Source organism: Astatotilapia calliptera, chromosome 11 (genome assembly GCF_900246225.1).
Source record: "Astatotilapia calliptera chromosome 11, fAstCal1.2, whole genome shotgun sequence".
In the NCBI taxonomy this organism is placed as follows: domain Eukaryota; kingdom Metazoa; phylum Chordata; class Actinopteri; order Cichliformes; family Cichlidae; genus Astatotilapia; species Astatotilapia calliptera.
Genome location: NC_039312.1, coordinates 16931232 through 16945365, shown reverse-complemented (window position 1 = coordinate 16945365; position 14134 = coordinate 16931232). Strand labels below are relative to the sequence as shown.

At 39.5% G+C, this 14134-nt stretch overlaps 1 protein-coding gene across 1 annotated transcript; it reads right to left on the bottom strand.

The window, feature by feature from the left end:
- Window positions 1-3300: 3300 nt before the first annotated feature.
- On the bottom strand, window positions 3301-4526 carry LOC113031875 (C3a anaphylatoxin chemotactic receptor-like). Its single transcript, XM_026184362.1, has 2 exons — window positions 4517-4526; window positions 3301-4424 (listed from the first exon to the last, which is right to left on the bottom strand). Exons 1-2 carry the CDS (start codon window positions 4524-4526, stop codon window positions 3349-3351), a joined length of 1086 nt encoding a protein of 361 aa, XP_026040147.1. The 3' UTR covers window positions 3301-3348.
- Window positions 4527-14134: the final 9608 nt, after the last annotated feature.

Sequence of the window (14134 nt, the reverse complement as noted above, 5' to 3'; positions counted from 1 at the left end):
TGGTGCTTTATTATTATGTGTTAAGCAGGTTAACCAGTTAACCAGGTTCAAGCACAAGGTTGCTTATAAGTGTGCTTGGTGTCAGTGCCCCTTTAGGCCAAAGGTCAATGATTGACTTTATAGTTCTGTCATCTGAGGCCTTGTCTTGTGGATACTTGGGTAATGTGACTAGCAATGGTGAACTGGATTACATGATGGTGAAGGCTGTCTGGGCAGACCTGGAAAACCTAAATGGGAAAATTTAGGAGTGTCTGGCAGATGCCCCAGTCCATAGGGTTTTTCACTCCATGTTTAAGACCTCTATTGCAGAGCCAGCAAGCAGAGGTTGTATTTATAAAGTTATTGGTGCCTGTTGTGGTGGCAACCTAAGGATGAGATGTACTGCTAGGTACTAGTGGTTTACACTGGTCAGGGTAAAGGAGGATTTCTAGGCCTGGTTGACCCTTGGATCTTCTGAAGCAGCAGATGGGTAGTGAAGGGCCAAAAGGGCTGTGGTTTCTGAATTAACAGAAGTAAAAACTTGTGTGAGTAGGTCAGGAGGACTTTCAGCTTACCTCTCAAGGAGATTCTGACAAACTGTTGGGTTAATACCACAAGAAAAAAAAAGGGCTTTATTCAGGTCATGTATGGTCAGTAAGGACAGTTGCTGACAAAGACTGTGGAAAGATAACTTTAAGGAACTCCAATTCCCAATCAAGATATCCTCTATGAAGAGGGCCGAGGTTGCTGAGAAGCTCCCCAGTGGCAAGGTGCAAGGTTTGGATTGAGATTCCTCTCGGGATGTTAAAGGCTCTGTGCATTGTCGGTTCTTGAGATCACTTGTGACTTTGGTCACAAGGTGGCAGCATTGTGAAATACAGTAGTTAGAATGTGCACATTGGTCTATTCGGGGCTGGGGCATTTTTAGTCTAGGCAGCCCATCATGATTGTATTTTGTAACTTTGTAATATAGTGTGTTATTTAATTTACTTTAGTTACTGTTCTTACTGACTTGGAGCAACTGTGACCAGTGATTCCTCTGGGATTAATAAAGTACTCTGATTCTGATAGATTAAAATGAAAATTTTCCAATTTCAATTAGATTGATGAAAAGACAGTGAGGGCTTCTAGTACTACTGTTGTTGGTGCATCCCGAACAGCTAACTTCGCATAATCGGACACATTTTTCTTCATCTACTTTTAATTTTGTTTTCTTGTTTGCATTTTTACTGATACCTTTTCACTTTAAATTTTTTTTTCCATCTTTATCAACTACTTCTTCCACGCTAAGTTCTGTTCTACCAGGTGTTCTACACGGATTATATATTTATTCATATTTGTGTGTGGACTGGATCATGTGCTTGGGAGTCTTCAAAAGTTACACACACATCACTGCACACATTTGTCAAGCTTAGTTTATCTTGTGGATTATATTGTACACATTCTTCTCCTTTCTTAAAGGATGGTCCAGTGTATCCCATGCTAAAGGAAGCAATCAAGAGAGCGATGAAGTTCATCCCACAGTAAAAATACATGCAATTAGTAGGGTTATGTTAATTGGTGGCTCTAAATTGCCCATAGGTGTGAATGTGAGTGCAAATGGTTTGTGTTAGCCCTGTGAAAGACTGGCCATATACCAACGGTGTACCCTGCCTCTGTGTGTTACAGTTCAGTATTGATTCTCTTGTTAGGCAAATGCTCTTTAAAACTCTTTTTTTTAGCAAAAACATTTCAATGTTTTTTATCTTTTAGTCTTAGAGTGGTAATGAAACTGACGAGTATCTTTTTATTTACAGTGTTTAAAAAGTGCAATAAGTGTTAATAAATCTATTATTACAGTTTAATGGAAAGTGTTGGGAAGTAACAGAATACATGTATCAATGTTACATATTTAAATAAAAAAATATGAGTAACTGTATTCTGCTACAGTTACCGTTTAAAAAGATTATAAGATTATAATTAGAATACAGTTACTTTGTTGAAATAAATTGATTACACAGCGGTCTTTTCTTGTTTCATATGTTAGCCTATCCCCTCTTTAATTTTGGTAATTCCACGCTTTGTTAGAAACCCAAACAAACACGCAATAAGATGCTCTAATGTAAGCGTCCTGTTAATGTTGCCGGAGTCCGTAACACAATTGACCCGGAGCCAGCACAACAAAGCCAGCAGTGCACGGGCAGGAATGCATTCTCTACTTGGAAATTCCGACACAATGTCACATTTAAGGAAGAAAGGGATGGGCGAAATCTGACTGTTCAATGCAAACTGTGTTTGCCAGCAACCAAGCTGCTCTCAGGGTCAAAAGACTCCAACTTAAAGACACATCTGGAAGCAAGTTCTTTAAAAAAACAAAAACAACATTAGTTTACTGCAACTACCTTGTTTTAGTTGTGGTAGCCACCTGGTTATGAGCCACCTCAGTATCTTCGATGTAGTATTGCTGTGTGATTTATTACTATTACTGAAGGCTACTCGGCACTGAGCTAACATTATTAGTTGGCTTTAGCTGAGGTTAGTTCATAATAGACTGCAGACTGTTAGACTTGATGGATAACTTTAACAACCTGGTAGCTGCAAATAAGCACGTGCAGTTCTGAAAGCAGACAAAAAGAAAACATATTACTGATACAGAAATAGTTTTCTACGCCCACCCTACTGTTGCTCATTTTATATTAATTAATTATATAAATTAATCTGTTACTCATATTATATTATATTATTTAAAAATCTAGTTGGTATTGGTATGACGAGTAGCCTTCAGTAATATTAATAAATCACACATCAATAGTACATTCATGTAGTTGTAAAAAGCATGATAATGTATTAAACAATACAAAATATTCAGGATGCGTTATACTCTCATTGAGTAACTTAACAGAATACGTTACAAATTACATTCTGGGGCATGTATTCTGTAATCAATAGTTTAATAAATTTTTAAAAGTAACCTTCCCAACACTGGAAATGGATGCTGATACTAATAAACATGGCCTAATAAGCTCAAACATGAAAAAGTTATGTACACAAATAGAAAACTTATTAAATGTAATCTTGAAAGTCTAAAAAAATTCACATAAAAGTCACATTGGTTTTTTAATCAATAAATTAATAATTACAACCCAAAGCTGCAGCACTTTCACATAGTTTTTCTGGTACTAAGATTGATCAGAGAAGTAGTAACTTTTCTTTCTTACACTTGAAGAGAGTACAGTGAGAGTACTCCCTGCAATAGTAAGAGCAGTTAAAAGTAAATCTGTGCTTTAACATGAAGTAACGTATTAACACAGTTCTGTGCATGAGTGCACGATTTAACTCAGTTTGATATGAAATAATGTATTTCAGTTTACATTGGCTGATGTTGAAATCTTATTCAGTGTTCGGTGTCTCCTCTGTGATCACTTTGCTTTCTGTGAAGGATTTCAAATCAGCCGTGTCCGTCCTATTTGAAGTTGCTGCAGCGTCTGACTTTTGGAAAGTCTTTAACAAAGTTAATGACATGGAGTGAGTGGACATAAATGATATGTGGTCCTCTGCCAGAGCACTCTCAAGTACAAAACATATGGACTGCCGAAGCTTCTTCGTGAATTCTTCACACATGAAAACATAGAGGATGGGGTTCAGGCAGCTGTTCAGAAAAGCCAGACTCACAGTCAGAGGACCTATGATTCTAACAATGTTCCTGAGATCTGGGTTAGTTGAAGCTGGTTCTATGAAGTTGAAAACGTGGAAGGGTAACCAGCAGATGAAGAATGTAAAAATGATGGCGAAAATGATTCGACAGGATCTCTGTCGCCTTGTTCTCGGCATGCGCATTGCACGGATGCCTATGGCTACATAAGTCACAAGTATTACCAGGAATGGAATCACAAAGCCCATAAGAAAGCGAAAAGTATATAGACTCCATGTTGATTCCTTGCTTGTAAAATTATAGTGACAATAATGACTCCCATTGCTTTCTGAAACAGTGCGAAAAGTGGCATAAGGAGTGCTGCAGACCGCAGCAATCACCCAGATACCAACACATATGAGCTGAGCTTTGGAGACTGTGCGCTTGTTGTGGGCCCACACCACCATCCAGATGGACAAATAACGATCCAAACTCATCACCATCAGAGTAAAGATACTGGCAAACATGTTGACTACACTCACAAAGGTGTTGAGCTTGCACATGAATTGTCCAAAAGGCCATCGGTGACTCTGAGAGAGAGAAATGATCGAGAAAATCAGGAAGGCGGTGAAGAGAAAGTCAGCTATGGCCAGGTTGAGAAACCAAACTGTCTCCACTGTTTTCTGCATTTTGAAGCCTGTCACGTAGATAACCAAACCATTGCCCAGAGTGCCAACTATAAATATCACACAGTAGATGACAATAGAGGCTGTTTGTATGTGTCTGGAAGCTGCCTCCAGCCCAGAGGATTGATATGCAGCTGAACTGATGTTACCTAAAAACAAAACAAAAAAGTTCGTGAAATCATATCACCTTTCACCTGATGACATTTAAAAGAAATGCTAATATGTGTTTAAACGATCTCACCATTCCCCATGTTCCTTTTAGCTGAGAGAGTCTGTGTTTATTCAATGTTGAACTTGATCTTTTGCTGCTTTTATTTGCTCTTGTTACTCCTCCCCCTCAGATTATGCACCAGAGAACAGAAACACCTTTATGTTTCTCCACCACACCTCTACCCATTTTTCTAATTACACTAAAAAGGTTGGACAAACCTTAAAAGAGTAGCATTTATTGCAGTGCATTGTGTCTATGTTACATTTTCATTTAGTAACTCTTTGAGGATTTCAACACAAGATATCAAAACAGATAGAAGCATCAGGTGAAATATCAATGCTCTGTGGAAGGTGTGAAACTTGTAATCATGTGTTTTTGTCTTTTATAGGATCCCTATTAGCTGTGCTCTAAAGTAGAGTAATCCTTCTTGCATGCATTTGCTGCAGATTTTACATGTGTTTGCACATTAGTGATAAGCAATAGTTTCGTTTATCCAGTTTTGCAGGTAGGACTCACTTATGGATCAGCATGGATTGGCTTGCTGGGACTGTGATGAAGAAAAATTCTAGTTTATTCTAACATTCGGATTTAGGTGGTTTGAAATTCACCATAGAGTTTTGCATAGCCTTTATTTGAAGGTCAATATGACATGGTGTAGCATGCTCAACTATGTTATCTGCTGACTATATGAAAATTCCCAGGGAGGCCAGCGCCAGGTGCTTCTTAGAGAAAGATAGTGGGAGTGGCTCTCTGCCCAGCAGCAACGCGGGTGGGAAAGAAACTCTAAGGTACAGGAGTTGTGTGTGTGAAGGTATAAAAGACGAGCTGCAATGTCCCAAAGACAGAGCTGTCGTGACTGTAGAACTGTGATGTTTGATTTGTGTCAGCTCTCCTGCATGCAATAATTCAAAAAGCTGGGCCACAGCTGATCATGTTGCAGACTTTATTAACAGAAAATTCCATCACAGGACCAAGAATGAAGTGGGAAGAGTCTGATGGCATATTATGTTTTTTTTACATTTATTTATTTTATTATGATTATTTTTAGCATTTCATTTGTGTAAGCAAAACTGTGCAAATGTTCATGTAAATGTACCTGCAGTTTAGTCTAGCCTCATCCACTGATGAGGAAATGCCAGAGAAAATACTGATAGACGACAGCAGGCAAACAAGTAACACAGTGACGTCGCCTGAATAAAGATGTGGTAATAAACCGTACATAAAATACTCCCATTCTGCAATAAAGAAGATGGACAGGTAGCTGGTGGGTAGTAAATACATTCAGACAAGGGCTCGCATTTTAAGAGAGCTTTAATTCGTCTGGTGTTGTTGCTAAACCTGAAAATATACTTTATCTGAATTGACTCTTCATTGTAGGGGTGATCATATTCTTCCAGGATCCCACAGTGGACTGAAGAAAACAAAGAAGGTGTATTGTTATGGGACACTATAAGTGACTTACAATAGTCTGTATCAACTGCCATCCTGCAATAAAGAAGATGCATAAGCATCCAGAGGGCAAACACATAATTTTATAGTTTAATTTCTGAGTAATGTGAAAGATTTATTCTGTTCGCTTTAAGGTTGGCAGTGAATTGATTGTTGTGAGGTACATTTCCAGAGTGCTGTAGGGGTTCACCTGAAATTATGGACTTTGACCAGAAGGTGGCAAAATTGTAAAAGGCAGTGATTACTCCACGAAGATGTTGACAGGTATTGTTTTAGTTTTACCTTTGTTGTAGGTTGGGTTTGTGCTTGCTTTGTGTTTGCTTTGTGTCAAACTAGAGATTAATGGAGAATGAGGATGGTTGCTGTGTAGTAGTTACTAAATGTGTATGTAATTTGCTGAAATTTGCTCATGTACACAATTTAAAGTTACCATTCCATATTATAACAAGATGATGCATGTCTTGATTACTCTTCTCTTTGAGCTGTTGATGTTAATAGCCTATATTTGATGTGTGGGCTAGAGGCTGCCATCAGACACACTGCTCACCATCAGGCGAGGCAGGCAAATGCTTGGGGCACCAGACCACTGACAGGTCCTTGAGGGCTGACAAACTTTAAAGCACAGCAATGACAGTCCCCCAGGACCTGACAGCTGTCTGTAGCCCCAGGCAGATCCTCAAGGGCAGCATTTTACTGCCTTGCCTGATGGCAGGTACTTCAGAGCTAACAAACTTTAAAGTACAGCATTACCAGAATGCATGTTGTTCTGAAGAATGCGTTCTTCAGATGAACACATTTGACAAAAGTAACCCAAAGGTAATTGTGCATTTTTGTTTCAATGTTAGGATCCCCGTTAACTGTGATGTAGTACAGATGCTACAGATTCGTTTGCACATTAGTTGTAAGCCACAGGAGCTGTATTTCCCTTGGGCAACAGGCTTTGGTATGAGTTCCAATTGCAAATTGGTCCCAGCAGTGACCATACTAAAATGATGAAATGGAAAATTGGAGTTGTGTAACGTCACTTGAAATGGGAAACCCGGACCCCCCCCTTGAGGCAGCCCTAGGATAGAAACTCAAAGACAATTATAATTTTTTTTAGGGCTAGGCAAAATTACCTGGTGACCTACCAATTGCTGGGAAAAGCATCAGGCTCAGCTGCATGGGAGGGGTCTTGCAGTGAGCCCAAGGGGCACTTAATCAGCATGTTTTATTCACAGGTTAAAATCTGTATAAAGGCAGTGTAGTGGATTCCAGTACTAATAAACATGGTTTAAAAAGCTTGAGGATGAAAAGTTACATTTGCAAATAAAAAAAATTATCAGCTAAAAACCTAAAAGTTTTTTTTTTAAATCACATTATTTGTCACATTGATTGTTGTAGTCAAGAAATCAATAATTATAACCCAAAGCTTCAGCACAGTGTGGTACACTTTGCCCACTTTCAAAAATCCTCACAGACACTGGATATGAAAAACAACAAACCAAGACAGCTGTTTATAGTGTTTTTAGTGTGCTGTTTATCATACATATAACATACATTGAGAGATGGTAAATATGTAACCACGTGTTTTTGTTAGGCTCCTCCTTAGCTGTGCCATAAAGCACAGTATTCCTTCTTGCATGCATGTGTTGGAGATTTTGTATTTGTTTGCACATTGCACGTTATAAGCAATAGTGTGGTTAATCCAGTGTTGCAGGTAGGACACACTGATGATGGATCAGGACTGAGCAGGGGTGCATCAGTTTGTTTTACATAGCGAGGGCTTGCTAGGACGCACAATTAATGAGTCTAATGGAAAATGATGCCCCCCCTCCCATTTTTCTCTGGGAGATATTCTGGTTATGTAGAAGTGTTGGTTTTTTTGGTTTTGGGGTTGTTGTTTTTTTACATTTGTGTAGGCAAAACTGTGCAAATATTTATGCAAATTTAACTTTGGAAATAAAGTCACAGGTTTGTTCAGTCCAGCTCCAGCCAGTGACCACACATTTGGTTCAGTGGATGCTGCTGTTGGATAAGAGTAGACAAACAGATGAAGCACAGTATACCTGTGCTGAGGAGGACAGCTTTAGAAGTATGATGACACTGTTACACTTCTGGGAGTTGCAGTAGGGATCAAAGATGGCCTGAATGGGAGTTGGGGATAAACCACACATAAACCAGTCCTGTACTCTGATACATAAATGTATATAATTTGTGGTAATGACATTACTGATAAACAGAGCTTTGTGTTGTATTGTTGTTTACCCTGAAAATGTACTTGATCTGAACTGAATTTGATGTTTTAATGTACATTTCAAGTGTACTGTAGAAGTTCACCTGAAGTTTTAGACTTTGCTCACAAGGTGGCAGCACTGTAAAAGAGAGTGGGTACTCTGCCAAGATTTTGACATGTGCACACCACTCTATGTTAACTTCATGTTTGCTATAAGAGCTTGTGTTTGCTTTGGGTAAAGCTGCAGATGGTGGTGAAGTAAGATTGCTGTGTAAAGTAACTGGTAAATATGAATATAACTTTATGAATATAAATTTTATACATATCTCTGTACAATTTTATTTAGGCATAAGAACTTCGGTTGCTTATGTTTATAGGACCACTTTATGTCTATATTCCTCTTGCTATAAGAGCTGTGTAACACCCAAATTTCTCATTCATGGGATAATAAAGGTTTATTCTATTCTAATCTATTCTATAGTTTCCTGATATCCTAGTTTCCTGAAAAGTGCATAATTTATCAAGATTTTTCTTTAGCTCCTGGTGCTAATACACTGCATTTGACACTTGTACTAGAGGCCTGCCATGTCCTTACATGTGTATCACTATGATATAAGTGATTGTAAAACAAACTAGTGTCCTTTTCGACACTACAGCAAGAAATCCAGTCATTATGCCCTGTTTTTAACAATAGATACTAAATATTAAATGTTATTGTGCACCACGCAAGATAGAGAGCGCACAATGTGCTTTGCCAAGAAAGGTGTAGTTTGTGTCTGTGAACACCTGTGTGTACACCTGTGTGGATCAGCACGCTTGTATTCAAAAGGTTTCTCCATGTAACGATCTGCTAGGGAGTGTGGGGAGCCATAGCCCCGTCCCCCAGGGCATGAAGCAGGTATGGAGGAGATCAAAACTCCAGACATCCAGAGGACCAAGAGTATGAGGACCCAAGGAGGACCACCAAAGGGGCAACTGTGCCACCCTCCTGGGAAGAGCTGAGGAAAGCCCCAGACGAGGGGTCACCCAGCAGCCACAGAGCAGAGGCCAGAAGGGGTTGCAGTGACATGTCCGTGGGCTCTGCTGGCAGCCAGTGTGGAAACACACAAAAAACTGGAAACTGGAAAACTGGAAATGTGTTTGGTAAAAAAAAAACAGTGTTTAGGCATTTGAAATACAAATGGGGGAAAAAAGAAGCAAGCATGGCAGCCTGGCACCCAGCTGTGCCAGAGAGGACCGAGCCCCAGGCCCAGAGGCCTGAGGGTGCCCCACCCCCAGAAGGGGCCCAGCCGGGCCACAGGCACCAGGCCCCGCCAAGCCGCCAACAGGAGTGAGCCGGTACATACATGAGCTCCCAGCCCCAGACACCAAGAACCACCGACGTCTGAGGGCATCAGCCACCGGCAGGGAGTGTGGTGAGGGGAGATAGGTCTCCATACCTCGAAGAGCTGGAGATGTTCCCAGAGAGGTGGAGTCTAAGACCCGACCTGACATATAGACACAGACAAACAGGCACACACAGGCACAAACGTGCATTCCCACCCCCTACACATAAGCAAACATTCAGCACTCACCCGACGTGGAGACAGACAGAAACAGACACTGTACACACAATCACACTCCCCAAACATACTCTATATCCCAGGTCCAGGAGTTATTGTAGTTTTTGTCTTTAGTAACATCACATTGAATGTAAGACTAAATTGGGCTACCTGAACCGGGACCTGCCAAATCTGCGCTGCGTGCATGCCATCATTCTGTCAGTATGTAATCCACTGAAATTGGCTTACAGCCACCAAGATCTTCAACGTCAGTTTAATGATTTATTGGTTAAAAACTGACCAAAAAAAGTGCTTTAACTTAGAAACTATGACTCTTACAAGTGTGGTGTACATTGTCTATATATGCAGAAACAAAACATTTACGCTGCCTGTCTGCACTCTACATGGACATCTTCGCCATTCTGCACTTATTCCTGGCTGAATACTTGTAAAATATTATGACTTCTATAGTTAAATAAACATCAACTATATTACCAAAAATTATTTAGTATTAGCTGAAACTGACAATGGGATGGATACATTTTTCAAACTATTCCTCAAAAAAACCAACAAAAAAAACCCAACCAAAAAACAAGAAGCAGTAATAACTGTTGTACTGGAAAACTGTGCATAAAATATCAAAAGTAAAAAATACTTTATATTGTGATTGACATCAAGCATACTTTATAAATCATATGCTTGTAGTGGCCTTTCTGTTTAAGGTCACTTACCTCTGGAAAAAAAGGTTAATGAGCTCATAAACACAGACCTACATCATGATTTTTCAAAAAGCATATTAAAAATGATTATAACAAAACGATAAAAGGCTCAACAGGCTAATCTGAAACTTCTGCTGAGTCTTCTCTGTGTCTGTTTTAACAGACTGAACATGCTCCAAGCTGTCGATCCCTCTTCTTCATCATCACCCCTTTCCTTGTTAATGTAGTAGAAGCTTTAGAAACTTTTTCACGCTCCATCTTCTCTACATCTAAAATGTTGGCAATCGTGGTTAGCAAGAGAAAACTCATCTGTTAAATGGTACATGAATTACATTTTTTTTAACTTATTAATGCTAACTGTATTTCCACACGAAGCACAATTTCCAGCTGGTCTCAGAGCAGTGAAAGCAGAGCCAGCTTGCCTGTCAGTTACCATCAAGGGTCAGCTGTTTATCCACAATGTGCATGCACAAACTACCAGAAGCTGCTGTCCTCTCCGCTCACCCAGCTCCAGCCATTGTGGCACGGCCTTAAAAAAAAGAGCTGCAGATTGAAAGTGCAGCTGTCAGCCACAAGATGGCAGTAATGTAAAGGCTACATGCACATAACTGACAAGCAGGGAGCTTTGTGACAGTACTGTCTGAGATGAAATGAAAATCTATCAATATATCACATGACATTTGATCCTTGACCTCTACCTTAAGATCAGTAGATTGATCTGAAGGCAAATATGATGATAATGTTATTTAGAGCTATTTAAACCCATGTTTCTTACTGCATATGAAGCAAGAAGCAAGATAACTAGAACCAGCTGAGGGACTCATTTCCTGCTCTCCATACTTTAATAACCTACAAATAATGCTAAGGAGTTAATGTGGTGAGGGACATTTTTCAAGGAGTTATTTTCCTTTTTGCTTTTAATTTCAAAGTGATGTGATGTAGTCAGATTTACATAGTGTGTTCCATTGTGCAAATGGAACAAGTCTATAGTATATAGCGTTGTGATATTCTGTTGGATCAACAGGGTGTAAGTCAAGTGTGTAATGCAGACGGACAAATGTGGCATGTTTTTATTCACAGCTTTAAAAATGCATAAAGATCAATAAATGTTCAGTCTTCGGCTGTGAAATGGATGCTGGGAATAATAAACATGTTATACACTACCAGTCAAAAGTTTGGACACACCTTCTCATTTACTTGCTTTTCTTTATTCTCACAACTGATGGTCCCGACTGCATTAAGAAGGCGAAAGATTCCACAAATGAAACCTGACAAGATACACCTGTGAAGTGAAAACCATTTCAGGTGACTACATCATGAAGCTCATTGAGAGAAAGTCAAGGGTTTGCAGCGCTGTCAACAAAGCAAAGGGAGGCTGCTTTGAGGAATCTAAAATATAAAACATATTTAGAGCTCTTTATCTGTTTTTTCTTTGCTACATAATTTCATATATCTTGCCTCATATATTTGAAGCCTTCAGTATGTATTTACAATGTAGAAAGTAGTAAAAATAAAGAATATTATTTGTGTTTATCGGGGGCAATTTTAGCCCATTTTTGGGGGTGCTTCAGCTTCAGCACCCCCAAAGATTTCTTACTTTTTTTGACAATATTTGCTGTTTGTGTGACACACTACTAAAAATATAAAAAGCATACAGTACTTAATTGAGATGGAACATTTTAACAACAAAAGTATAGTTTTAAGCCAGGCACTTATGCCTGGCTTAAAACAGGACATATTAGCTGCATTTAACCTTCAGTTACTCTTTATATACTTAGGTAGGAGTCAGACCATGTTTGTTTTTAGCTGAAAAACATTACACCAGGTAACCTGCTGTGTTGAAAACGTGTTTCCCGACTATGTTTGCTACCCTACAATCCATCCTACTCTGTAGTAAATTCAGTGATATTTGACCGTCCTTTTGGTAAATGGCCTGTATTTATATAGCGCTTTACTAGTCCCTAAGGACCCCAAAGCGCTTTACATATCCAGTCATCCACACATTCACATTCACACACTAGTGATGGCAAGCTACATTGTAGCCCTGGGGCGCACTGACAGAGGCGAGGCTGCCGGACACTGGCGGTGTGTGTGTGTGTGTGTGTGTGTGTGTGTGTGTACAGAGAGACAGCCAGGTTCATATTGGATATGAGGGAGTTTTTTCAAAAACAGGAGCAACATTCAGGTAAAAGTGTAAGATCAAATGATCCGTCAATAAAAGATAATGTTGGATCAGTGTTTCAATATTTATATCCTTTATTAGTTGTACATGTGCTTTGGTTATTTGCCTTTTGGTTGAAAGTACAGTGAGAGAGGACTTTTTTATTAGTGATCTTGATATTTTTTTTAAAATCTAATTGAATACAATCTGTAGTGGCTATCTTTGTTTCTTCTTGGAGTTCTCTATTTCTCTTATATCTAAAATAAGAGTCTGGATGGACAAGAGGCTGTTTTACGCGTCGGTTTGTGCAACAACGACGGTAAAACCATCGTGTCGCTCCGCCATTCGCTTACTTTATTTCTCACAAAACTTTCACAACAAAAGCACCATATCCTTTTCAGGCTTTTCAAAATAAAACATGTAATAACTATAAATGGCGCTAACATTCCGGCCCCTAATTGTTACTGCTAAGGCATAACAATTACATATTAACACAATAAAGCCTCATTTAATATCAACACTCATAATCTAACTGGCTTAACCAAACATTATATGAAACATAAGTCATATGTGTTGAACATATATCTGTTACACATGAGGCTGATATTCAAACTGTTGCCTCCATTTCAAGCAACAAACATAACTTGTCGATAGGCCTCTCCAAAACGCTAGTTTTGGTTTTGACAAACACACGTCTGACAAGTCCATGTGAGTCTGGAACTGTTCTCTCAACCTTTCCCATTAACCAGGAACTTCTTGGTGCACTGTCATCAACTATGAGAACAACATCTCCTGGTCTCAGATTTCTCCTAGTCACTAACCACTTCTGTCTTTCTTGTAGAAGCGGCAAATACTCTTTAGTCCAACGCTTCCAAAAAATGTCTGACAGGTACTGCACCTGTCTCCACCTTTTTTTTTGCATACAAGTCCTCTCTTTGAAACAATCCAGGTGGCAGTACTGGCTGCCCTTTAAGAAGAAGTAGATGATTAGGTGTAAGTGCGTCTAAATCATTGGGGTCATTAGACGCTCTTGTTATTGGCCTGCCGTTGACAATTGCTTCAACTTCACATAGCAATGTCCGCAAGCATTCATCATCCAGAGGTTGCTGCTTTAGGATCTGGTTAAGAATTCTTCTAACTGAGCGAATTTGTCTCTCCCAGATTCCTCCAAAATGTGACCCTGCTGGGGGGTTAAATATCCAGGTGATGCCCTTTTGCATGAGCATTTCTGAGATTTTTGAATGATTCCATCCCTTGATTGCTTCACGCATTTCCCTTTCTGCACCCACAAGGTTAGTGCCATTGTCTGATCTCATGACAGACACTTGACCTCGTCTTGCAATCAACCTCCTGAATGCATTTATGCAAGAATCAGTCTCAAGTGAGTGGGCAACTTCTATGTGTATTGCTCTAACAGCAAGACATGTAAACAATACACCATATCGCTTAACTCTGCTGCGCCCATGCTTGACCTCAAAAGGTCCAAAATAGTCTACGCCCACATTTGTGAATGGAGGTTTGTCAGGAATCAGGCGATCTTGTGGCAAGTTTGCCATTCTTTGT